This window comes from Xylocopa sonorina, chromosome 11 (genome assembly GCF_050948175.1).
Source record: "Xylocopa sonorina isolate GNS202 chromosome 11, iyXylSono1_principal, whole genome shotgun sequence".
Taxonomy (NCBI): Eukaryota; Metazoa; Arthropoda; class Insecta; order Hymenoptera; family Apidae; genus Xylocopa; species Xylocopa sonorina.
In genome coordinates this window covers 8322320-8349125 of record NC_135203.1, presented here as the reverse complement: position 1 = coordinate 8349125, position 26806 = coordinate 8322320, and the positions used below count along the sequence as shown (strand labels likewise).

Genomic DNA, 26806 nt, shown 5'->3' with positions numbered 1-26806 from the left:
GGGACCTGCGTACGCCGCTGGCACCTGTCGTGTGGCTTCAGGTAGGGACACCACGCAGAGGAACGGGTTTCGAGATGGGTGGAGAGACAGAAACCGACTGCCACAAGATGGTGGCTCTACCGCGGTCGCCTCGAGACCGGTTCAGGAATCCGGGGCCACGCTTACGCGGCAGTGTCTATCAACTTCCATCTCCTCGATTGTTCGCGAGCTGTTGGTGTTGGCTCGCCAGCTAACGACGTTAAAAGACACTGCTCGGCCGCGATCGTAATGACGAGCGGCTTTTACGAGTGACGGCGACCGGCTACGCTCTTTACGCTCCCTTCTAGTATTCTGGAACGCGCGTTACCCCGCTGGGCGAGAGAACGCATAGTGGCCGACGGACGAGCTCCGAGGGAAAACATTCCTCGTGTTTTTGCATGGAAATGAGCGAAAGAAAGGGAGAGTGAGAGCAGAGGGTCGGGCTCGAGATTCAAGGCTCGTTCAGACGGATTTTTCTTGCCACCGTTCAACACCGTAGGCGTTGATAAGAACGTTCTGCTCTCTCGGTGCGTACGCTGGAACGCACTTCTCGCATATCCGCGCAGCGATCTCGAGATGATATTGGTACCGCTAAAACGCTCCTCGATAGCTACTCTCGCTTCGTTCCAGTCGAGTCTACTTTTCTCACCCCGTTCCCTCGTGAAACGTCTTCGAAGGAGTCAGTGCTCTGAACGAACGGCTGGCCGTGTCTCCATAGCGAGCGTAGAAGCTTCCAATATTTTTAATCTCGTATCACATACGAAAGCACACGGATTTATCGATTTTCCTTGCGCCACCACGGTGGACACGTTCGCCGCTACGCAATATCCTTCCGGCGAGCATTTCAACATCGCGTTTAACGCGAAATCCCGCCCTCTTTCCTCCGCCACCCTCGCTCGACACCCCGATTCGATTGGGTTCGTTCGTTCGGAAAATGACTGGCAAAAAGCTTTTCGACCGGCGGTGTCTCAATCGAGCGAGTCCTCGAACAAAACAGACCCGGTTAACGAGCTACGCCGAGGTGGGTTCCTCGACGGTTCTTCGATCGGATCGCTGGAAGATTCCTACGCGGACCGACCGTAATGACCGGCGCTCTTTCTCGTCGCCGTAGTTTCCGTCGTGGATTCTCTCGTGCGCGGGGACGAAAAGAAAACGAGCTTGTTCCCTGACGATTTCGATTTATGGTTCCACGCACTCGCATCGTGGACACATTCTGCCGATACCCGGCGAACGATCCGTTCCACGCGCGACAAAGTCGTCCGCGAGCCTCGTTACGGCCTCGCGATCCGACAAACCGGTCGAATATTTCAATCTTCCGACGATTGAGCCGCTGGCATTCGGCTATGCGCGATTACGCGCAACTCACGCGCGACTAACGGACTTGACGAAAGATACGGCTTCGTTTCAATACCTTGACGGGAAGAACAGAGGTGTTCAACTTCGCTCAGATGGTTGAAAAATGTATTTACGTCGCCTGGTGCCAATTACCGTTAAACGATCGACGGCATCGACGGCTCGAGACGTCGCAGCGTCGAGCAATCGAACGAAGCTGTTGGAACGGTACGTGCCCGAGGTGATTGCGTGCACGGGCGATTAATTGTTCTCCGCGCGGAACGACGTGAGTTCATTTACCGGGCTGTAGGACCCGTGTAAACACGTGGCGACTTAACTGGCCACGATTAGATCGCGATACCTGGACCGTAGTGAGAGATACCTTGCGTCGAACGCATATTTTCGATCCTGCCGGATAAATTTAGAGCCAACAGCTGCTGGGAGCTGTTCGAGAGTGAATGAACGGGTGCAAATCGATGGCGAATACCTTCCGATAGGTGGTTACAAGGAAACTTGAAGCTATCCAAACTTCTACGCTTGCTGAGCATCAATTAGCGACGCAACGTCTATTTTACGGATCTTTAATGGGGCCCTTAACAAAGACCGTTTTCACGGTCTTTATACCGACAGCTTTGAGACGTTATCGCGTAATTAAACTACGCTGGATGAAATACATCGCTCGTTTCTGTATTAAAATTAATGGCGGCGGTTATTAATAAATACGTGCGAGCGATGCTGCTTGATACGAGGTTGGACAAACGTTGGATACGGTGAAACGCAAAGCTTATCGAAAACGATGTAAACAAATAAATTGCGAATTATTTGCATTCAATAAAATATGAAAGCAAGCAAATAACAAAAGAATACAAGGGAATATATTCATCGTAAAATGTACATGTATAGTAAGCAGAAAATAATAGCCTCTTCGATATTTTTGTGTATTCTCGATGACAGACGTACCGAAGAAAATACTCGATATCATTTCTATACACGCGCAACGAGCACACAGGCGCGCACTATCGGCTGTACACGTAACGGGAATAGAAAGTTGTAAAACGTGTTAAGCAATTAGCCGGTCGTCGTTAACTTGACCCAGCACTCCGATATCGATCTAACGAAAAATTAGCCCGCGCTTCTTCGACGTTCGTTAAACCCGGTAACGAGATTGAAATGCATTTAAATGCGAGCTCAAACTTCTCCAATTAGCCGGTGTCGCGTAATTAAGTTAGCACAATATTGGACTCGAACGGTGCCCGAATTCGCGATCGAACCTGCGATAAATAAAAGCGCCTATCCGATAGCGGCGCTACTCTTACCATTAAGACCACTTTGCCATTAAGACGGAGCGCAAGATCGCCACCTTGAAAAACCACTACGCCTCGTCCACTCAATGGACAATTATTGTGTCTATGTCGAGACGATTCGTTACAGCCACGCATGCACATGTTACGAAGCGATTAACCGGTGGTAAAAGAAAGACCAGGCCCAGTAAAAATTCAAGCGACGTCCCGACGACGTCCGCCCCAGCGAGGAGGGACGATTTAACGTCGATCTCACCCCCGTACGCGCGATGCAGGCCATCTCATAAATATCACTGGCGTGCCCCGTGCTCCTGAATCGCGGCGCGCGTTCGTTTCGCTGCGTGGAAATATTGGCCAACTTTATTACAAGGTCAAACGCGCCGTCTGAACCGTCTGCCCGCGTTCCCTCCGCGAGTCGGAACCAGAAGGAAACTCGATGGAAACTGGCACGCCTCGAAGCTAGGGGCCCGAAAACCGACGCGCGTATTACACACGGCACCGTCGGGAAATTATGGCTCGAAATTGCAGAAAGTTGGCTGGCCCGTCTGTCGCCCTCTATTCGTCCCGGGATCCGCGACACGCGGACATCACCGACCTCATTACCAGCGGCTACGGAGATAAATTGCCGCGGTCGACGAGCGGGGCTGTTCCAACGGCCTGGGCCAAAGCGTTTATCACGTCGGCTGGCAGAAGAACGCCCGATCGACGTGGACGCGTATCGTACCGCCGCTTGGATAAGTCTATCGTCGAGGTGACTGTTTTATTTCCAATTTCTCGGCAACTGGAACCGGTAACCGGTCCACGCGGACGTTGCTCGTCCACGATACGAGCCCTCTGCAGGAATGTGGATTTACTTATCGCAGCGCGCAACCAAGCTCGGCCAGGCGATCGCGCGAAAACCACGATGCGCGATTATGTACCTGGTGGAATGAGTAACAAGCCCGGTCGCCTGCTACAGAAATCGGTTTACCGCGAGTAAACCAGCACCCTGACGCACGGGAGTCTCTAACTACCTGACGATCATTGCGCCCACTTGCACGGCTGCAGGTTTCGCAGGTGGACTGAATAGAAATACAAAGTGAACGGTCGTGCAAGATAGCGTAGGTGCAAGATAGCGTATGGATGGTATTAATCATGAAGGCCTGCTCGTTATCGCTTGAAAATGGTATCTTCTTTCTTGGTATGTTCAAGAAGACTCGTTCGATTTGTCGATACGAAAATACCAACATTATGTAAAATCGATGAAGAGATATTGCTCCAAGATCGCTACTTGTTCAAGTAACCTTGTAATTATACGCTGAGTAGATGCGATTATGTCGATTGGCTGACGCGTATCGTCTGAATACCGAGCGTCTTATTTCACTTAAGTCGCATCGCACTTTATATGAGAAAAAGGTTCGCCTTGGTCCCTAAAGGACCGAGAGAAAAGCCATTTTAATGGCTTCGAGGTAATACTTGCGCGTTACCTTCGAATGCGAAAGTTGTTATTTTATTCCTTTCACTTCGCGTCGAACAAGTTATCCCATCGAAATTAATAAATGATAATAAGAGTAGTATTCTTTGATGAATACCGCAGAGTCTTAATTGTCTCGCGCGACGATTGCGGAACGAATGTGAATCATCGAGAGAACAGAAGTCCTCGATATTCGAGCGAACAACTTTGCACGTATTCAGCCAAAAATTTGCATATCAAAGCTGTTACCTTGTACGCGTTACGATGCACGCTCGATAATTCCATTGGAATTCAGCGAAATTCCATCTGCGATGTCCTTCCTTCGAGTCGCGTGACGCGTTACGAAGATGGCTTTCTGTCCTTTTATTTTTTCGTTGCCAACCTCATTGCCAAACCGAACAATTTACCACGAAACGATTCAAACGGGCGAATAGTTCGCAACTTCGAACGAGGTTTACCTGAACTCGTTCGCCTCGATTTCTTTCGGCTAGCTTCCCGTGTACGTCGCGATGCTTTTTCCGGTTTACGTAGAAACGATCGAAGACGCTTTCACCGGCTCCGAGAAGCCATCGCGCGTGAATACTCGAATGCGTAAGTACGGAGCATCGTTCGCTAAAATCGTTTCGAAACAGTTATAGAATACGGAATTGGCTTGGCTATTCGCATAACGATAAGTGGAAGATTCGAAGGAAGAGCGGAACAACGAATCTCTATCCGAGGAAAATTAAAACTCGATGTACTTATTTAAATCGAAATAAAATCGAATTTCGAAAAGAACCCAGATATCCTTTGAGAGAACTGCTCAACATCCACGATCGATCAACAAGGAGAGACGATTTCGATATTGAATCGCGAGATTTCGCGATCGTTTTCAAACGAACGAGATAAACAGAAGCGATGAAATCAGGGGGAGTAACCCTCGATCTCTTTTTATTAGATTCGGCTGGATTTCACTCAGACGACGGTTGAACGAATTAGATTTTCGCGGCCTGTGGCCATCTGCCAACTGATTGAATTTCTTGAAATCAGCAGACCGCGCGAACTCGATGGGATAACCGGGCCCCAGGATTCGTTCTTTGTGTCACGGTCTTCGGCTAATTATTCGAGAAGGATCCCCCTCGCCGGGCAGGAAACCATCGGGAAACTGGTTCAATTACAGCCTGGACGCGTTACGTCGGCGGGCAGGATTCGCATAAACTGGTCTCGATCGCTCGCAGCGAAGCAATTTTATTTCGTTCCGCTCGCGCTCGATGTTGCGCCGAGCGCGAGTAAACCGCTCTTTAAATATGGACGCATTTGTTATGAGTTTTGCATCGATCGCGGAACACTGTTAAAAGTGCGTTCATTGGTATCGACGTTTCAGCGGGAACTCGATATTCTCTCCCTCCCCTCGTGCGAATAAATAAACCACGATAATGGCTCGAAACGTCGTTCATCGATTATTTCGCTGTGGGATTTAAAATTATCTCGCGAGCGAAACTGTTCATCTCGAAACGGGAACGCGAGAGGCGAAGCCAGACAAGGAGGGGGTGGAATCGAAAGGGAAGGATAATAACTATTCGCGCGAGCGATCTCGCGGTGTCGGTTAATTGCAAAACCGTTTCCAAGTCGGATACCTATAACGAGGGTAAAAATGATAATGCTCATTATCATTCCCATTTTCACGGGCAAACGGGCTTATCGTTACTGAAATCGGAAGCCAGGGGGTTCCGGCCGGCATAACTTTCGCCGCGTCTGCCGCAATTGAAACACGACCGTGGACGATCGAATTAATGACTGCTAATTATTTTATCCGCGTCGAAATATTTCCCCGCTATGATTTAATAACCTCATTAAAACGAACTGATCAAGGAAAGTGAACAGAGAGAAAAGAGAAAGACGTGCCAGAAGGGAAAAGAGTGAAAGCAGTCGTTGTACTACGTTCCTTCGCGTTATCATTGGCGGTTCTCTGCGAAATTTTTCTGGTCAGAGTAACCGCGAGAGCGTCGATCAATTGTTCTACATCGAGTTTCTAGGTCTGTGTAACTGGAGCTCGACTCAAAGAGGGGAACGTTTTTCTTTGAAACCCTGACTACGCGAAACGCGTACCTGTAAATCTACCTTGAAGATTCCTACCACGGGAACGTGAAAGATGTGCGACGATTTGCGTCTTTAATTCAATCGCTGAATGGAATTTCTGAAAACTGATGAAAAGTGTCGATCGTGTTTCCTCCTTCGGGCTAAAGGGGTGGGATTCGAAACGATTGCTCTCTCGTAGTCGCCTCCGACAGAATCGGAAGCGGAACACCGTGACTCGCGGCCACGTAGACGGGTTAAAATCAATTTCGAGCGATTTCACGATGTTGCCTTTCGTCGAGTGAATTAAAAAATTTGTAATTTCGGGACGTGGCATCCCGCGCGTTCATTAATTGGAAACGTCAACGGCGGTTGATTGAACATTGAATGCTTTTCCGCGTGTAATCAATGCTTCCCGTATTTTGGAAAGTCAATAAACCGAGCGTGAAAGCAGTATTCAATTTATTAAGATCGAACCGTTGACTGACGTTATTTTCATGTGAAAAATGACGAACGAGTGATAAACAGTTTTCGCGGATTTCAGCCTACGCGTATAGAATTTCGATAAAACTGTAATAAACATAAACGGCCAACGTTTAAACAATCATCGAAAGCTATATTACAATCAGTATGCCTGATTGGAAATGTATTTCAGTATAGATGATATCAATGTTACTTTAAATTCAATACGAAAGTCTTTTGCGTGTTCGATAAATAATCAACTATAAAAAATACAAAGTACTAGAAGAGAAAGACTTACGCTTCGATTGAAACAAATGAATCGCAGCTTCACGAATGTTCGTTTAGTAATTATAGATACAACAAAAACTACCCTTAACTTAAATGCGACTTCGTTTAGTAATGTCGAAAGATTGGTAATTTTCCAAAACAGTCGACATTACGTTCGATTAATTCTCTAATACTTACCGGATCATTAAACGATGCCTTGTTACAGTCGATGGAGCTTTCGACGAGATACGTCGCAGTTCTTTGAAGCGTGTAACAGTAGCATTCGCATTGCAGGACACCTATTACAGCTGTAAAGTAAAAACTAATGTAACAAAGATGACAAGTAACAATTATGATAGAACGTGGTAAGGTTACAGTTTTCTATTTTAGAGGTAGTTTATTAGTGTCTTGTATACATATATGTGTGTTGAAAATGCCTTGAAATAATTGGGGATCATTTGAGAAGGGAGAAAAATAACAGGGGGAGGAAATAAAGTGGAAGAAAGTGGCACACCTGTCCGAATTTCGAGTAACGAGTGCGAAGAAACACAAGATGACCGCCGAAATTCATGTGCTGCCCCCTTGGGCACCCCTTTTTACTCAAACGCGTTGCACCAGGTTCGAATAACAGAGAAAACCGGTTCCACGGTATTTATACATCGTATACACACCGTTTGCGTTTTACGAGCAAGCACACACGACACGCATTTAACTGTTCTGTTCCTCTACTCAGCGATACGTTTACGCACTAAACTTTTATACAGATTGAATCGCGTTATTTACAACCAAAGACCTCAAAGCTGTTGTGACGTCGCACGGGTCGCGAGAGCTTCTCGTGTATTGTTTACAACACCGACCGTCTCTTCGTTTACAGTGACACGAAGTCGAGACGAAACATGTACGAACATTTATCACACTCTCCATTAGTTATTCGCGTAGAAACGTATCAAATAAACGATAAAAATTCACCGAGTTCGTAGACATGTTCGCACGCGTTTAAAATCTACGAAACACTAGTAGTTCCATTTCACTCCGGAAGATAACGTCGTCGGCTTAGCCGCGAAAAATACCAAATTCGAAACCTCCCGTGTTATTTCACCATTGGGATTTTCAACATGGTAAGTGGTAAAATGATGCGTAACAAATTTTGGAAAATTCTTCGAGGGATAGGAATTGTTTATGTGTATCCATTTTATTGAAAACTTTTCTTTTGCCCTATATAAGTATTACAATAAAAAAGAAGTTCAAGTATTCAAGTATAGAATAGGAAATATTTTTGTGACACGTATTTACTCACTTAAAGCTATAAGCTACATACTCGTAGACATTTTTCTGTGATTAAGTCCAAGGTGTACGGACTGTGACTATTTTATGATTTCAACATCAGAAGAACGGGATTCTTCTCCCACACCATATAGATGTGATGGTTGGACAAAAGAGAATCCTGATGACGACGTGTCTGATGATTCTTTGAAAAAATATGTCCGTTTAAAAATAATTGCACTTTATACTTCCGCTTTTCCAAAAACTAAAACTAATGACTTACGATCATTTTTAACTGTACGTTCTTCTTCTTCTTCCTCTTCTTCCATGTTTAATCTTTTCTTATATTCCTCTATCTCTTCAGCTATTTTTGCTTCTTTGTAATTAAATTCATCGTCTCCGTTGTCCTCATAGCTGGTAAAATGGAGATAGGAAAGGATGCACACGAGTGCTATGAAAAACAAATTTGTACAGACACCAACGATGGCCGAAAGAATCGGCCAATGGAACATTAAGTAACGCAGGCCTGATAGCTGTGCATTTATCGTAACGCTTGCAGAATAGAATTCGATATGCCTCGATTGTATTTCAATATAAATCATTGTGACTGGGTGACTTTGGTCGTCTTCGAAATTACCAAACAACTCGAGGACTATATTTTGCTTCTCCTCTGTGGTACCAAAAATCATCATAGGTGAAAACGTAAGTGTTGTGAGCGTGTGCAATAGTGTGCTACGATAATGTAGCATAGTAGATTTACATGTATTTTCCACAAGGGTGCGATCCCTGCTGCGTAATTCAGCGCAGACCATGAACATACCTGTTTGAATGTTACATTAAATAAGTATTATTCCATAATCGTGCAAAGTCAGAACTTACCAAGTTCCTTATTTGCTGGCGACTCCGGCATCTCTAAATGCAAATTAACTTTGTAAGGCTGCCCAACCATTAGGAGTTGCTGCTTGCTCGTTAATTGCACATATGCAGAAGGGAAACTACAAATCCCTTTCTGTTCATTACATGGTCTGCGATAAAAAAAGAGATCCATGTAACAACTCTTTATGCGTGAGAAACATATAAGATTAAAATATTTAAACAAGAAAATATGTCTCAAGATTGGACAATTCCTTTTATACGATTACCGTACAAGCGAGAAGTGAAGCTCACTTAAAAAACAGATGCACCGGTCTCACATACGAGATGCTTGGCACATAGGCGTAGTAAAACGCTGTGTAAAGAAACACGGATAACCAAATGATAAGGATTCCACTAATTATGATAATTCCACCACTTAAGATCACATCTCTGATCGACTGTACACTTCTCGTCGTTCTCTTCTGAACGTGAAAGAATTTTTTGCTGATCTGTCCCCATAACCTCAACATTAACATTTCAACTGAAAATAAATATATTCGTTAGGAGAATTTAATCTGAACACTGCATAACAACTTAAACTGTGTCTTCGGAAGTTGCAACATACGAGAAGATAAGCGGTTTGTTAATCAATTAATTATTCAGTAAACTAGACCTGTAGAAAACTACAGGTTATGCGTAGTTTAAATTGCGTTTTCTGTAATATTGATAATGTCGTTGCTGTACAGAAGAAAGGGTATACAAAGATAAGGTTTATAAGCAATTAACAAGGGCATCCAGTGAAAACAAAACCTTTGTATACCAAAGTTCACACGTACGAATCAATACTGCTATCAATAATTACACTGATTATTTTGGTACTAGTAGTGCCATCTCTGCGAAAAGTATAAAAACTAATGTCCAACTAGTTTCAGTACTTCTTCAACAGATGGTGCTAGTGTTTCAGTAGTTCACTTCGCTGTCGATAATGCTGAGCGACCAGTTTGAGCACTTTTCACAGAGATGGCGACAGGGGTTCTTCAGTAGGGTAGGTAACATCTGTCTCACTCTGTTTTATAGCTTTTTTATATACCTTTCTCTCTCTTACATCTAAAGCGGGAGATATTCAAGAAATTGTAATGAAACTACTGAAACATACAGGAAATTACAATAAAACTACTAAAATATGCAAGAAATTGCAATAAAACTCAAGTTTTATATAATACAAATAGTTATAGTATAATATTTCTTCTATCTATCGATGCAATTAAATAGTCTAAGGTATATTTATATAAAAAATAATTCCGCTAAAAATAATGAACGTCGATACAAAATTAATATATCACGCGATTCACTACTCGTGTGAAAAATTTTTACAGTTGATACTATACCTCAAAAGCAACAAAAACGTTTATATGAACTTAAGTCTGATTCGCAAAAGGGGTAGAGAATTTTCGTTGGAGTCGTACAGGGGTGAGCAGTGGAATCTTTGATGTAGCTTCTTACAGGCATGCATACTAGAGCGAAACAGCACGAAACTAGAAATGAAAAGTCCATAATTAAACAGAAGAAGGTGGTTTTTTCACTGGTTTTGGCAGACTGGAGGAAGGTTGACCATAACCACAGACATTATACTTAAGAAACCATACCTGTCACTTAAGAGAGCCCTACAGGGGTGAGAAATTCTCTGGCTTGGACCAGGGTGCAGAGTGAATGCTTTTAATCTTACCAATCCAATCTCTGTGAAAGTACGCGATAGCAGTTAATAATATCCAACCTGTAATAGCTCTTACAGCGATAAAATGAACGCTTGTCCGTCGTAACGATTCACACCCTCGTTTTTCTTTAATACCGTGCCTAGTTTGTCGAGATAAGGATTGGGTCGTTAGATGAAGTACAATGGGGTGTGTTGGGGTGAACAAAGTCCTTATTTGGGAGAGATTTATTTGTGATGTTTGGGTTCCGTTTAAGGCTTCTCTTCTAAGATTTCTAAAATTTCATAGACGACATGATGTATTCGTTTCGTCGAACATTCCAATCCCAATTTCATTCGATTTCGTCCATTCGAAGGTACTCCAAAGTTTTTCGAAGAAGTTTCCCTCCGATTCGAGGGCGTTTCATGAAAACCACCAACCTCTAAGGGGGAAAGTTTCCCGTCAACGCGTCGCATTTTCCGCACGATTCGTCGCCAGGCTTTGGACCAAGGCGCGACGGATGCGATTCGTTGGATAAATCGCGCGTAAGCGAGGCGATCCTGGACTTTTCGCGGCCGTGTCCAACTTTCTGAGAAAATTCATATCCTTAGAAGGTTGGACCATTGGTATAGCAAATCGCACGGTCGCTGTTGTGAATTTGATGGAAGCTTCGATTGATCTACAAGCTTTTGCTTCTCTGATGAGTGGAGAATCGAAGAGGAGTTTGTGAATGTAATGCCAAGTTCAATCTCTCTCTTCAGTAAGTGGAATTTTCATAGTTCTGTTATGTAGGTGGAGGTTTAAGACTCCAAAAGCTTGCGATTAACCATTCGTTGAGAACAGTGGCTAACTCAACAGATTACTCTTTTATCTGTAATTGTTTAACTCATTCTGATCACTCTTCAGTTGATAAATACCAGGGAGAGTCGAAAAATGAATCATCAAGCTTCGCTTTTCGCTAAATTCCGTGAGATAAGTAAAAGGGGTGGATAACGTAGGGGTGCGCAGATGGAGTGTAGGTAAAGTAGAGGAACGTAGGGGTTGGTGGGTTACGAAAATAGGGGTAGGTAAAGCAGAAGTGCACGAAGGGATGATTCATAAATGAATCTGACGAAATGTGACAATTCTGACGGAGTTTCACAATTATTTTTTCCATTTTATCCCTCTTCAATTATGATGGAGAGAAATATCTCAGCTTTAGACGAATGAAAGGCGTATGCGTCCGTAATTAAACTCGACCGATGATATTGCAGTGCATATCTTATCACTGCGTTCGCGCGCGTTTATCAAAGGGTGAATCACCTCTCCGTCTATAATATTTTTCATTAATTTGAAATTCCTTATACAGTTCAGCGCGCTGTACTTTTGCAATCGAATGGTACGAGCGCTCGATTATTGATATCAACAATCTATCGAACGTATGGTATTTGGAATTAATCGGATATCTCCTCTTTCTTTGGAATCTTTTTCCTATCTCCATTGATACGAATAGAGTATTAAAATTTCCCTGATATTTATTACCGTCTCGTGCTAAGAGGGCACGATTAAACGGAATTTCCGTCTGGCATTCGAATTGTCATATAAACGGTCCCCGTGTCCATTCAGATATAAACGCATAACGGGAATCGAGTTCCTCGAGACGGTGCAAATTGAAAGCGATCGCTTCAGCAACCGAACGCAATAAGCGGAATCCTCTTTCTATAGGGCGAGTGGGATAGCGGTGAATCAGAATTTTATTCTTCACGGCCGCCGGTTAATATAACATAATTGATCGAGTCCAGTTCCCCGTTCGATTCGATCGTCGCATAGATTTCAAAGGTATTCATCGGACGAGCCATGATTTCGACGAATAATTTCCCCATGGCCCCTCGTTCGCCTGTTTATTTTCAATTTACAACGTCGAGGTGGGAACGGTGGCACGAGTTTACCGTGCAATTTTCTATTCCGTTTTCCGTAACCTCTCGCGCCTTCACTCTGCTCCGCCTCGCTCTTTTTACGCATCCTCAACTGACATCCATTCGTAACGCTCTATTATTTACTGCTTCGGAACGTCGAAGACCTTCCACTTCACTGTGCTCGAAAAATTCCCCTCCCGTTTCTTACTCCCGTTGATCCTCGACAATTTCTTCTGTTCATAAACGGCGAATCTCCGTTTTCTGCTGACGGAATCCTCGAGATCTACCCAGCAGCCGAGAGGAAGCATCGATTATCATATATAATACTCGATCGAGAACAATTATATTTAATATAGAAAAAAAGTGACGAACGCGAGGAACGTTTCTCGACACTATTGCAACTCCTGGTCCAGTCTCACGCGCAAAAACGAGGCTCATCGATTAAACATCAGCGTTGCCTCTCTAAAGTATGATTGCGCACTATGCGTCTGTTACGAATTCATGGAATTCACCGGATGTGAAGAAATTTTTTAATATACCCCTGAATTCGTTGTCCCCATTCAACCCTCCATTACTTATCACGCTTTCCACTGTCTACGTTCTCGTTCCCCGACGTAACCGACGGCATCGCGAGCTTCTTCTACCACCCCTTAATATAACCAACGTACGACGTCGTGGCGGTTCGATGTAAAACGCGGCGGAGAACGCCGCCCGTTCCCCGGCTGGCGCGCGTCTCCTCCGCGCGACTTCAAACAAGGGTCAGAGGCTTTGTAGGGGCGCGCGTCGTCTCGCATGTCGAACTTATGAAAATTAATAAGAAAAATTGCCCATAAATCCGACGTCTCGTTCGCGGCCCGTCCCAGCTCGCATCCTGCCGCGGCAATAAAATTAGAATTATGCCGCCGCTCAGCCCTTATTCGTCGACGGGGATCCCATCGACGTGGAACCGGGACAGCCACCGTGCATGCCGAGCGGCGTTTGTTAGCGACGCTGGAATGTGTCCCACGGTTCCTAACGTATGAGTTACACCGCCAGAGATTACATCCATGTCTTACGCCGCGCAGCCAACCCCTCTTGTCCCCGTCACGGCCTATGGTTATTAAATTCTGCGTCTCCTGTCTCTCTGCTTCCTCCGTCTCCTCCCATTTTCCCTCCCGCCACCGTCGACAATTTTCTTCGCGAACGGTTGACTTATCGCCGCGGCGACAGCGTCTTGGCGACGGGACGCGCGCGCCACTGCTCGCTTTTAAAGCGGGGGGATGGTCCACGGGGTTGGAGGGTGGTTCGAGAGGGATACGACCGCTTCGCGTCGCAGTTTTCATGAATCTTTTAGGGGCACGAGCTCCCTCTTAAAGCGGACGATCGTAACGGCGGTATCGCGTTTAACGGGCAAAGCGACTCGTTAAAGGATCCGTCCCGGTGCCGGAATGTTTAACGGGAGAGACCCGCGAGCGCGCGCGGACGGGATTAAGTCGGTTTATGGGTGACGCGAGTCGTGGCTGGCTTCTAAGATAGTTCCGATGAATTAGGATGACTCGATTCGGGTTAATTAAAATACCCAAGGCTATAAATAACCAAGCGTGGGTCGTAATTCCTTGATCTTGAATTTCGAGGGCTGGGGGGACACGCGAGAAAGTTACTCGACGGGGTTAATTACAACGTTTATGTCACCTCTGTGAATGTAAAATTCAAGTCCTTCCGCTAACTGTACAGCATCGCGTCGAATCGTTTTTCCGTTAAATGCCATAATTCCATATTCGCTTATTTCCGAATACGTCGCGATTTTCAGCTAATAATATCAACCTCGAAAAATTCATTTCCGCTATTTTTCTATCGTAGACGTTTCAACGAACAGCGCGACGAGGCGGGTATCTTCCCCCGCGCATCGAGCGTTCCGCGAGCGACACGCGAAAGGGTTGTCGAAACATGATCCACGTAAAACCGATGTAGCCGACTATCAGTTTCGATGCTAGTGTCGTTTTCGTCGATTCCATTTCACCGTTTTCACTGTCCCAACCTCGCCACCGGTACACGCGGCCACCCCTCGCGTCCCGCGACCCTCGAAATCAACCGAAACGTCATTCCGGGTAGGGAGGGTCGCGCGCAATGGCGGTCCTCCCGATGACAAAAATCCGTACGTCGGCTTATGCGGTCCGGTGTCGTGTACCAGCTGACCACAGACATCCTGCCGGGTATATACGCGCTTGTATAATGATAACAGCGGTCGGGACCGCTCGAGCATCGAATCGTTGACGGGCTGCCAATCGCGAAACGGCAATTTAGCCGTGAAACGCGGGGAGACGCGACCGCGGTCCCGCACGGCCGCAAATCCCACCGAAATTCTCTTCGCCCACTTAACCCCTGCGGGGATGCCCGGGTAACGACAGCCGACGATAAAAGGCAGAGACAGAAAGCACGCACACACGCGCGTGCCACGTATCGCACGAGGGGGAAAAAATGGCAAAGTATCTGCGTCAACTGTCCTGGCACGCTCGAAGCTAAAGAATCTTTATATTTCACGTTTCAATCGCGTGCCTCTCTTTTTTTTTTTTTTTTTTGTACAGCATTCGTCCCCGTCGTTTCTTCTGTGTCGTGCAGCTTTGAGCGTCAGCCACTTCACGTCACTTCCCGTGGCTTTTAATGCCTCGTTGCTGGGAGTCATCCCCTTTTTATTTGGATTTCGTACGGTCCCCCGCTGTCACTCCACGCGGGGGTTGTGTTTTGGGAATTTGGTTTGCGAAATGTGACGCGATGAGACGAAAAAGTGTGCAAATATTGGCGAAAGAGTATCGCGCGAAGAATTACTTTTACAAGAAAGTTTCGAATCCATCGTATCTATCGCGAGGAGGTATTAGTTTAGCGTACAATCTCAAATATAATCTCAAGGGATCGTCTTCAATAAGTTCGAAAAAGCCGATAACAGTATCCTCGGAATCCGGACGCAAGCGAGGGGAATAAAAAAAAAAAAAGAAAAGAAAAGAACGGTGTCTGAAATTGCAAACCACACGAAAGATGTTATTGAGAAGTTTCGCCTGATAGAGTATCCGTGATCTTCATCGTCTTTGGAGAAGATCCTTTAGAAAGGGGATATGACCGGATTATAAGGTTGCCGGACCCTAGCGGAAGATAGAGGCCAACCATTTTAACGGAGAACGATCAGGGATAAGGGCGGAAACTTTAAGAAGCTTACTTTGATGACAATGTAGGCGCTTCAGAAATGAGAACGAAACAGCCTCGAGAAACGAACCTCCGTTTTCCTATCTTCTGTATTAATAATCAACAGCCTCTCGACCGTAGTCCTAATGCCGCGGAGAATGATCTTACAGCTAGTCGTTCACCGGAACAATTGCTCATTTCCTCCCCCTGGATTATCGTTTCAGCCATGAATTTCTAACGGGAGGGGAAATTAAGGGAAGTCGAAAAGAATCTCGCGGGTTAGGATCAGGTTGAAATCTCTTGCGTGATAAATTTCACAATTATTTAGTATCGCGTTAAAAAATTCTTCAGAAATTTACATATTATTCGCGATCGATGCTCGAGAACTTCGACGATCAAACAACTACTATCATTTCGCCAACATGTTGCCCTAAAAAGGAGGTAGAATGCGTTAACCTAGATTTCGACGTTCAATGAATCTTGCCTTTCGACAAATTATCGTCTACTCTGACAGACGCGTTCAGCAATTAATGATAATAGGGTAACTGAGAAACGAGGCGGGAGAGGCCCAGTCGAATTGGGACGCGTTCTTTTGATCTCGTGCCCTCCGCGCAGAGGACGATGATGCGTGAGTGAGAAGAGAAAAAAGAAAATGGCAGGATGACGTCGTCGTCGGTGCACATCGAGGATGATAATGAAGCTTCCGCTATTGGTCGACCGATAAGGCGATTTACGCGCGCTATACTCGCACGCCATGCCGTATCCATTAGAGGCCAAACGGTTTTTTTCGCTTTCGTTTGCATGCGCAAATAGCCTGGGGGGTAGGTTTGCATAATAAAAAGTCGATGGGGGAGCAGGTTACACGAGTGAACGGGAAGGAAAAAGGTGGCGAGGTGACAGCGGAAAGGAAGGGAAAAAGGGACAAATTGTTTGTCGGCGATCGCGTTCATACGTACGTCACACCAGTAGCGCGGGAGTGCGAAAGGGGGAAAAATCACCTTTGCTAATGTATCGCGTTACGCTTGTAAAAGGGGCGGTGTTTGACGACGATTTCCTTTGAGGAGCGGCTGTTAATGACATTTAATAAAGTCGCGCAAAAATTAACAGCACTCCCTCGTTTGAAACTCTATTTTCGGGGTAAAAAGTAATTTTCGTTCGTACGGGTTAAACGCGAGCGGATTATACTCGAGTAGATTCCTTTACTACTTTATAAATGTTTCTCGTTCGAGGTTTCTCTCAGTTATTAAGTACCAACACGTACGTGTAATAATTCCTTCTCAAACCCTTTCTCTGAAAACCACCCCTAATTCCAAGGCATATCAAGCTTTTCGCTAGTCCGAGCGATTCAAGAATTCCCGAGGACCGATCCGTATAGAAGAATAATCATCTCGAGAGAACGGCAAATTACCAGTGCGCGAGAGGGCATGTGTAACGAGGCAGAGTCGCAGCCACGAAGAAAGGGGGATGGATCCTCGGAAGGCGCGTGCCACGGATTGCGCATGCAGACTTAGCAGTCCCGAAGAGGGAGCTTTCCGTCGCAAAAACCGTGGAACATGTGCTTGGTCCTTTTCAGTTAGCGTGCCGATGAGATTCTCGAAAGGGAGGCAAAAGAGGAGGGCGCGATGACGGGGCTGAACCGCGAACGAGGACGGAGGAAGCTTTGCCTAATGGCCTGGATCACACACCGCAGATCACCGTATTCCTAGACTGGATCCCTCGCCTCCGTCGTCGTCCCTCTTCTTCGTCTGTCCTTGCCGCGATCGCTGTCTCCCGATCCCTCAATGTCGGGGAATCCTAACATCCCCCCGACGACCATTTGAATGATCATTATATGCGCGGTCGTATCCTCGCAAATGAAACCGAGCTCCCTTTTCCTAAACGGGCTCGCGAGCCGCCCGCGAAAGACGCTGGGGTGAAGATGGTCAGGGGACCCGGGGGATTACCAGGTAATCGCGCGAACGTGATGAGGTATAATTGATAGCCACGGGTGAATTCCGGATCGTACCTTAGGGACAATAACGGAAGAAGAAGAATCCGAGGATGGTATCTCGAAAGTGTGAACTGTTAAAAATTGATTTTAATGGAGCTTCTGAACCGGTCTGCGAGTAAAGAGGATTCTGAAAACAAGTCTTGGACTTCTATTGGTTGTCATTTTGATACAGTGCAGTTGCACTTAATGCGGTGCAATTTTTGTGATTGATTGGTTAAGTGAATTTAGTGTCTGACTGATCGTTTAGCTATTCTACTGTCAGTTGTCGGTTCAGCACGAAATGGATAATGAAAAGAACCAGCGAACTTTTTTATAAAATTGTATGTATTTATTTTTATTTATTAGTTAGATTTGGAACGAGATAGAGATAATTGACGATGATCAAAATGGGACGCGAGAGACTGTGGTGAGAACTTTGTTCTTTAACGGAACGGTCGTTTCGAGTGGACGATGTACAGATAATTCGTGTGCAGGGTGGTCCGGTTTTTTGTTACCGATGGCGGACATTTTCGGGGCGAGGTGGCCCGTCCCGACCTAATCCCGTTCAAATTTCCGGCCCTGAGGCGCCTAAAGGAATTAGCATTCGATCTCGTCACGCGGCGGCGAGCACCCCTTGGGGATCGCCGTACGCTGGAAAATTCTCGTCGCCTCGATGGCTACTCGTCGATTACCTCTGTCTTTCGCGCCGATGCATCGATCAACGATGAGAAACAATTAGTCGCCTAAGATTTAATTTTAACAGGACCGCACGACGGTTGCCCGTTCGATTTTCCATTCGCATCGTACCGCGTGTAAAAACCCCGCGCGCGCGCACAGTCCATTCTGTAAAGCCAATTACTTTTTCAACGAGTACAACTTCCACGAGAACAATTTGACGCGGCTACGTCCGCGGCAATTATACTAACCGAGCTAAATCCACGGCATAAAATCAAACACGGCGTCGCGCGGCCATTCGATTACACCGATCCGCCGGTTCTAATTCGTCGCGCCACGGAACGAGCACGCCACGGATCCCGTCCGACTTTCCACCCGGAGGGAGTTCCATTTCCATTTTTTTCTCGTCTCTCCCCTTTTCCTCCTATTTTTTTTTTCCCTCTCGAACCGCGCCAGTCCCGTTATTAACCCGCGAGGGAGCCGATGGGTGGGTAACAATAATTTCCAGCGAGCAACCCCCTCGACCGTTCAACGTCCGTCCATTTTCCGCGGCGGTCGTTCTCCAGCACGCCGCCGCGGCCTAAGTTTAATTTCGCCTATTAGTCCCAGTCGAGGCTGACACACGGTGGAGTCCAGGATCGAGTCGGGCGGCGGAGTTGGCGTGATTCAACGGCATAATCCGCGAATCGAAAGGAGGCGGCCTGGCCCACCGTGTGCGTAATGGCGCCGGCTGAGATAATGATACGGTCCGTCCGGCCAGCGTTGGGCAATAATGTTGCCCTATCAGGCGTGGATTATGCCCTTTAAAGCACGGGTGGCGATCGCTGCGGCCACTCGACGGGCTTTTATTAGACGAATCACTCGAACGCTGTCGCGATGATTATTGGGAACGGGACGAAGTGATGGATAGACAGCTGGTGCTATAGAGAGAGGAAGCGCGACGATGTCGTCGATGGAATAGCGACGCGGGACGGTCGATGTCGTCTGGTACGAAACATCGTTCTCGTTTCTTATTAACAAACCATCGCTGATAGGGATAAAGCGACGAGCACACAGGCTCCCCCCGCATCGATTCCCATCATCGAGCATGGATTAGGCGGTGACGCACCTGTTCGATATTCCCGCGCCCGGAGTGGCTGTTAAATATTTCAACGGCAACGCGCCGCTTCTGACTACTTTACCGGTCCATGGATCACGGAAACTTCCGTTTCATGGAAACGCGTCGTTAAACGGGGAATTCTGAAGTTGGCTTCCCATCGTCGGTCGAGGGCGATACAGTTGCGCCCTTTTCTCTGCCCTGCGCGACGACGGGTGGCGCGGAGTGCACGGGAAACGTCGCGGTTGAGCTCTTCGCATCCCGCGACGCGACTCGTTCGGTACCAAGTCGATTCCTCGTCGTCCCGAAATTTTCCAGTCTTCCGAGTCGAAACTCCAGGCTGACAGGGAGGGGGATGGAGCAGACGAAACTTGGAACAACGTCCCTGGTAACGGTGGATGGGGACGGAGGAGACGCGATTCGTCGAATTACCATCGACGTTAATCGCGCCGGGCGGAATCGTTAGGGAACGCGGAACGCGCGATTATACGCGCGGTAATAAAGTTGCGGTTCCGCGGTAGAAGCAATCGGGCCGGCAGTTTCAGGGTTGATGTATGCGCGACGCTCAAGATCCGGCCGGTGTATATTTCATTCCCATCGGTTTTTATCGTTGCGCGATGATATCCGAGGGATAGACATTCGTGTTCACCCCGTATTAATGTAAATGAGTTATGGACGGCCATTCGGTGCACGTACGTTGCAGGCGGCCAGATCGACCGGGCAGATACAGACGAAAACTGCTTTCGTAATTCGTTCTCGTTGTTCGTTGCGCAACCGCCGCTTAACGCCGGTTGTCATCTATTCGATACCGTGTCCGGGGGACTTGCGCCACTTTTATCGCGCTCATTCCGAGCTGACAATCGCATTATCTGTCCACCGTGCATCGGGATTAATGCCCGAAGGAAATTTCTATTAAATTGCCGGAACCTTAACGTCACTTTTTATGCATTAATCGCAGGGTGGTACAGCTTTACTGTAATTCCGGAAAACGATAGAAATTCGCGCAACAGCGATGTCCCGAAAAATGAATGAACGATCGAATGCGTGTCCTTTGTTTGCTCGGACGTGCGCACGTTTCATTTCCTTGAAAAATTCCGCGGCGTATCTATTATAATATTTATCCTGTTGCCGCGATGGTGGGTAGCGTTCGGCGGTGACATAAAAGGCTGGGAAACAAAACGGGGATGGGGGTGGAGAGAAAAAACGAAGCGGAGAACACCGGTGGCGGTAACAAGACCGAAAGAACGGAGAAATAAGGGATTGGAACAAAAGTGCAACAATGCGCTCTTCGGGTGTGTATCAATGCGAAAGGGGTGCTCGTCGAGGTGCACACGCAACTGGCGACGCTGGCACAGATTGTAAAAGGGAGATGAAGGCGGCTGGGGAATTCGAAAGAGCTACGGGGTTGCGAGTTATGAATTAACTGTCACCGCTTCTTTGATTTGTGATGTTTCTCCCTACCATCCTGGCCCTCCGTTCTCCTCTCACCTATTTCCTCCCGACGCCCCCTCGTTTTTGCATCCCCCGCCTCCCTTCGCGCACCCTTTTCTTCTCCTCGACTCGATTTGCCTCCGTTTGATTGATTGAGCGCGATCGAGCTCGATTTCAACGAGCAGCCACCCAACGCCGTTCTCCTGTCCCCTTTTCTCGTTCCTGTTAGCGCAATGGGACTAATAACGCCGTTAACGTCCTCGTAGCCTACGGTTCCATGCGATTTCCGTTTTCACGTCGCCCGTTCCATGCACACTTCCCTCGTTACTCGAGCGGTTAATTATATTTTCGCGAAGGAGAGTTGGCAAAGATTGACATTCGTGACAGAGAACGTATAAATCCGTTGGTTGACTGTGAAATTTCTAAATTAAGGGAACTGATCGATTCGAAGACCGAATGGAGAAGATGAGTGGAGAACGATTTCGTTTCTATTTGCGAACGATTATTTTGAGCGATTGTTCCTAGATAAGGCGGCCCGTTAATTGGCCGTCAGAGTTAAAAAGTTCCGTGCTATTCTCACTGATGTACGGCCGATCGTATTGCTGAACGTCAAGACCGAGGGCGGAAGAGGAAGCGAGCGAATGATTGATAGTCGCAAGGTATTTCGTTCCAGGAGCCGAAGTTTCCGCTTTATCCACGAATTTATCAGGCTATCCGTGACACGGCTGCTAGTCTCATCCGACGTCTACTTGCCGTCACTCTTCCCGAGACGTCGATGTTTCGTTCCACCGGGCGCTAATTAGTTTAGTTAATTATCCGGCAAGTTTTAAACAGGGGAGGCCCGGGCTGGCTCGCGCCGCGATTCACGTTCATGTCGCGATAAAACCTGTGCAGGTGCGTGGCGGCGGTCACGGGGCCGCCATAAAATCCGGCCCGACCGACGAATTCCCGTCGTTCGAACTTTCGAAAACGGTCTGCTGCTTGCGCCGTCGTTCCCGCGAGTTTTCATCGACGGATGTCGCAATTATGGCCCGTCGATTCTCCCGGCGGAATTTTAACGACGCGAAAGGGTCCCGTTTAATGGCGCCAGTATGTGTGGCGATCGTTCCAATTTTCATTCACGACGATTACGAGCAGCTCGCGGATCTTTATGCAAATTCCTGCTTTTATAAATATTTTATCGGTCGTCATCGTCCCGATTACTGCGACGCGCGTACGTTTCGCTTCAACTATTACTTTGCGCGTGTAAGAAAATCAGCGAAACTTTCCTCTCCTCTTCGATAACCCTTTCTCGTGTCCCAAAAGGGAAGTAGAAAAATATTGAAACTCTCTGTTGGGTGAAGTAACTTGGTGGAAATTGTTGGAGAGAGAGGAGGAGGAGGAGGTGGATGAAGCTTGAAATGTGCGGCGTCCTGGTTAACGTTCATTTCGCGGCGGGGTAGCGCTTCCATGGAGTAAGCCAACGGGGCTCCTTCGGGGTAATCCAATACAATTTGCCCTGTAACCTCGGTGAGTTAGACTGAAAGGGTTAACGGCTACTCTATGCTCGGAGACGATTATCAGCTCGGTTTAATAATTAATTTCCCAACGACGTCGTTAAACTTTCCCCTTGCCGGTAATGCTCGAAGATCGGTCTAATCTTCGCAACCGTTTGAACTTCACCTGGCCGGCGTTGCGCTCGCGTGTTTTCCGCTTTCCTTCCCCTTTTTGCGCGCGCCGCATTACTTGAAGGTTTAATCGCGTTTCCGGAAAGGAGCTACATGCCATGACGGTTTTACGATTATTATACTCTTTCCATTTTTGCCTTCTATTTGGTACCACGAGCGAGCCACACCGAGCACTACCGCGACCCGAATGTTTCGAGCACTTCCCGTCTTTCCGCACGATTCGATTATTCCACGTACTCGATTAGATATTTCTCGTATTTCCGACTCCCCCGTCGGACTCCCTTTATTACTCTCTGATATTGTTTAAACGACGAACCAAGCTGATAAAGGACGCCGATCGAGAGCGCCTACAAAGATTCCCACGAACGCTTCTCCTGAACTGAATTCACTCGACCGAACACCTTCTCTCACCTATAGATTTATCTTCCAGCAACACCGCCTCCGTTCGGCTCCACTCGATTCCCTCTTGAACCCCAACCGCCTCGGACAGCCTCTCTCCGCACGTATCGACCTGAACGCCTAATTCTCTTTTCTACGCGGCGCGTTCGTGGTAGAACAGAGAGACGGAGCAGCCGAGGGAATAGCGGTCCCAATGGCAACCGGAAATCGATGCTCATTCGCAGACACGTGTCACGCGAAGGGAACGACGTCGTTCCGCGCGCCGAAAAGAACTCTGCTCCCTCTCCTCCGTTGGAAAAGGATCGTCCGTGGCATACGTCGAGGGGGTGACAGGGGTTCGCTAGCCAAGGGGATGCCAGCAGGTTGCTGAACTGGCGGGGGGCGGTGAAAACGGCGACGGTGGGGGAAATAATGCGGGTGTTGCCGGAGAGTGGTGCCCGACAAAATTACAATTTGGGGGATGTAATTCCGCTGTCGAGAAATGGCCTGCACATACCGTGCCTGAAGAGGCGGGGGAGGGTGTCGGCGCGATGGGTGGCTGAACGTAGGTCGGAGGAACTCGCTGGGAAGCCATAGGTGGGCGCAGGGTGGGCGGCAGGGTGCGGCCAGGGGGTACGAACGTGGGAGAGATTTATCAACAGCTCGTTCCGCGCTAACTAGACGCCGGAAACTCGAAAGATATTGCATCAGCGAGGCGATGATAGCGCCACGACGACTGGCGTTAAATTGCATCCGGTCGTTGCTGGAATTTAGCCGCCATTACGATGCCCCCTCGCCGTCTGCCTCCGTTCGAGGCATTCATCGCTGTTCCCATGTTCGACTTGACCCGAACTTTCGCGATCGACGCGCGTTGCCTCTCTTTCTTCTTAAGTTCTTCGCCAGGTCCGCATGGTAGTAGCGCAGCTGGTCCCAGGATCGCGTCGCTGAACTGTTTACTGACGACTTGGACAAACGATCGACGCCACGAAGTGTTTCCGTTTCGTCGAGGTTTAACCGAGAGAGTTTCACTTTCAGGAACATCGCAACACTCGTGAATTTTCGATCAGAACAACGGCTGCTTGAATTTTTGAGGGGGGATCGATGTCTGGACACCGTAAGCGGAGTTTCCGCTTTCTCGTGGTTGTTCGTTCGGATGTTCTGGAATGGTTCGTTAATGTTTTACAAGAGGAAGGGCGGAGAGCTCAACGCGTCGATCGTGGAGCGTGTTGTTCACACTTTTGAAAGTTAGCAGGGCACCGCCAGCATGAAGAATTCACGATGCTAACTTCATTTTTTCACCGCGTATCAAACGAATAGTAACAATATACTTTACTTGCCAAAAGTCAATGGTAAAATTAGTACTTGCAGTATAATAAGGCAGTAACGAACTAACATCGAACAACGAAGCGTATTAAAATCGAAACAGAGTTAATGGTAGGGTGTTCCACCCCTGCCACGTACCATAATGTACACTTTCGCGCTCTGTCACTGTGTCCGCGAAACAACTATTTCATTATAACTTGGTATCAGTTACTACCAAGCCGAAATATTCATAAATTCGCGGCACAGTCGCATATGAAATATAGCGGACGCCACTTTAGTCTGAAACGTTTTATCGAAAGCGCGATGCGCCACGGAGGTGCACAAAAGCGGCGAAATAAATGAAAGGAAATGTCTCGAATTTCGAAGTGAAAAGTCGTGGCCAACCTTCGGAGACAAATTGCTCGAAGGAACATCGACCTCGGTCTCTTCTTTCTTTTCACGGTTAATATTATTTTTACCCCGGCACGGCTGCCGTGAAATCGAATTCGAACGGCTGTGACAGAGGTGACTCGAAGGGCCGACGTGGCCGACGCCAGTGTCACCAGCCAAGCAGGAGTAATTTATCCATTTGTCTGGCCTGATCGGGGGGCGAGAGAGCTTCCCAGGGCGAGAGCGAGTGTTTCAACCTATCTCAGACACAATCCTATCCCAGCCAGCGAGGTGGGAGTTAGTTTCTCGCGGTCCTCGAACACCCCTACAGCCGGCACAATCTCCTTACCTCGCAAACGTTTGCTCGTCCTACCCGCCCTGTCCCTCGCGCCGCCCTCGAGGCCGCTCGCGAGGCAACAACCTGTTATAGAGGCAACGTAATTTGCATTTACACTTTAAACAAACACACCAGCCAATGACGACGTTACCGCGGCCTCTGAGAACGTTCATCGTGTTACCCCGTACCGCGCGGCGCACCCCCGCCAGGCTCTCCTTTGTCTCTAATTCTTCATCGTTCCTCGAGCCACGTTAGGCGAACGTGACTCTCTGGCTAAAGAGCCTGGTTGATGGGGAATTGATTTCTTTGCGATCCTCGGCTCGGGCGCGAACTGATTAAACAAGATTAAAGGAGCTTTTTTGCGTCACCGAGGAGGACCTGCCGCGAACTCGTCGCGTCCGTTCGGACGTCGTCCCTCTTTATTTTTAGTTCATTCCGCGACGTAATTAGAGATCGTCGGTTCGCGTCCCTTTTGTAACCGGAACGAGCGTGTCACGGACGGTCTCCGGTGACACTTTACGGAAAGTTTACCAAACTTCCCTCTAAGCTTCCCCAAAAAGAATCCCAGGAATCCCCGATGAAAAGAAGCCAAGAAGAACTTCCTGCCCCGTTCGTTTGTTACGCGATCCTGCAGCTTAAGACGTTCAAAATTTCCACTAAACCGCCCTGGCTAGTCGAAATCCACCATTGTCCCAATTCGATATTCAATATTCCAATTCACTTTCCTTCCTCCCTATATCCATCGAAAAATATATCGCGCGTCTACTCTCGAACCTCTCCCGCTCGTAATCGTTGCATTCACTTTGCCGTTTGGCGGCGAGCCAACGGGACGTCCTTGGCGAATTTTCCGCGAGTACGGGCCGTTTGGTCCCGGTTAAAACTAATTACGCGTACAGCTATCGGCCGGTAACCGAACGGGTGTCCCTCTCCGAGGGTTTTCCGAGGAGGACGGTGCAGGCGAACCCGCGGAAACCAGCTACTAATTATAACGGTGCCGCGCAGCCACGGCTGGATAGCACGTGGCGCGTGGAAACGTCCGGGGATGACGTGTAGCGCGGCACGAGTGCCGCTAATTCGTATTTAAAGGTTTATCGGCCGCGCGACAATTTCACGGCCCGCAGAATACGTCCGACAGCCTCTGGTGTCCGCAAGGCTCGACCTTCTCGCCACGGCTAGTCGCGGCGTCTCGCGCCGCTGAAGGGTTGAACCGCGGACGAGGGTGGAGGGTCGACGGTGGTCTTAGCTCTCGGGGACAGAAAAGTGTGAGCGTGTCTCGGTGCCGCTCGAGCGTCGTGCGAGTAATTTAACCGGGCGAAGTACAGGGTAATAGTCCCGGGACTGCATAAACAAAGCAGCTGGTTAATTAATCAGTCTCGGAGTCGGAGCGCGGTAATGGCTCTTGAATGGATTCCAGATTAATTATCCGGTCGTTTCTTCGAGACCGTGTTCGCCGCGGTTGCTAAAATGTTTGTCATTTGTAATCGCTGGTTTCGATTGCGTAATTGTGTCGAACGATGTACCTTTGCTTCTTCCATTTTTGGGATTTTTTGGGTAGCTTGATCGCGATTATCGTGTTGAAAAAGTAAAAGACTCGATACCTATCTGTCACAAGCCTCGTACATCAGCAACGTTGACAGCGAGTCTTTCAATCGCGTTAATCGAACGAACAGAATACGATAGCTACGTAAAAGGAAACCTCACGCGGGTGCGACATAATCTTTCGTATGAATGAAGTGTGTTCGTGTCGGGACAGTGAGCGAATAGTATTTAGTCTACACGATGGAAAGTGCGAAAGAAGAATGCTTGGATCGCG

At 47.6% G+C, this 26806-nt stretch overlaps 1 protein-coding gene across 2 annotated transcripts; it reads right to left on the bottom strand.

Annotated features, from left to right (window-relative positions):
• Nucleotides 1-8065: 8065 nt before the first annotated feature.
• Seipin (lipid droplet biogenesis associated protein seipin) lies at nucleotides 8066-9723 on the bottom strand. 2 transcript variants are annotated; one of them, XM_076903880.1, is made up of 5 exons: nucleotides 9632-9723; nucleotides 9319-9547; nucleotides 9031-9176; nucleotides 8435-8971; nucleotides 8066-8356 (listed from the first exon to the last, which is right to left on the bottom strand). In XM_076903880.1, the coding sequence occupies exons 2-5, from the start codon at nucleotides 9540-9542 to the stop codon at nucleotides 8253-8255; spliced, it is 1011 nt and encodes a 336-aa protein (XP_076759995.1). In that variant the 5' UTR covers nucleotides 9543-9547; nucleotides 9632-9723; the 3' UTR covers nucleotides 8066-8252. The 2 variants fall into 2 exon arrangements, with proteins under 2 accessions (XP_076759995.1, XP_076759994.1); XM_076903879.1 differs by lacking the exon at nucleotides 9632-9723 and having other exon boundaries at nucleotides 9319-9563.
• Between the last annotated feature and the right edge of the window lie 17083 nt (nucleotides 9724-26806).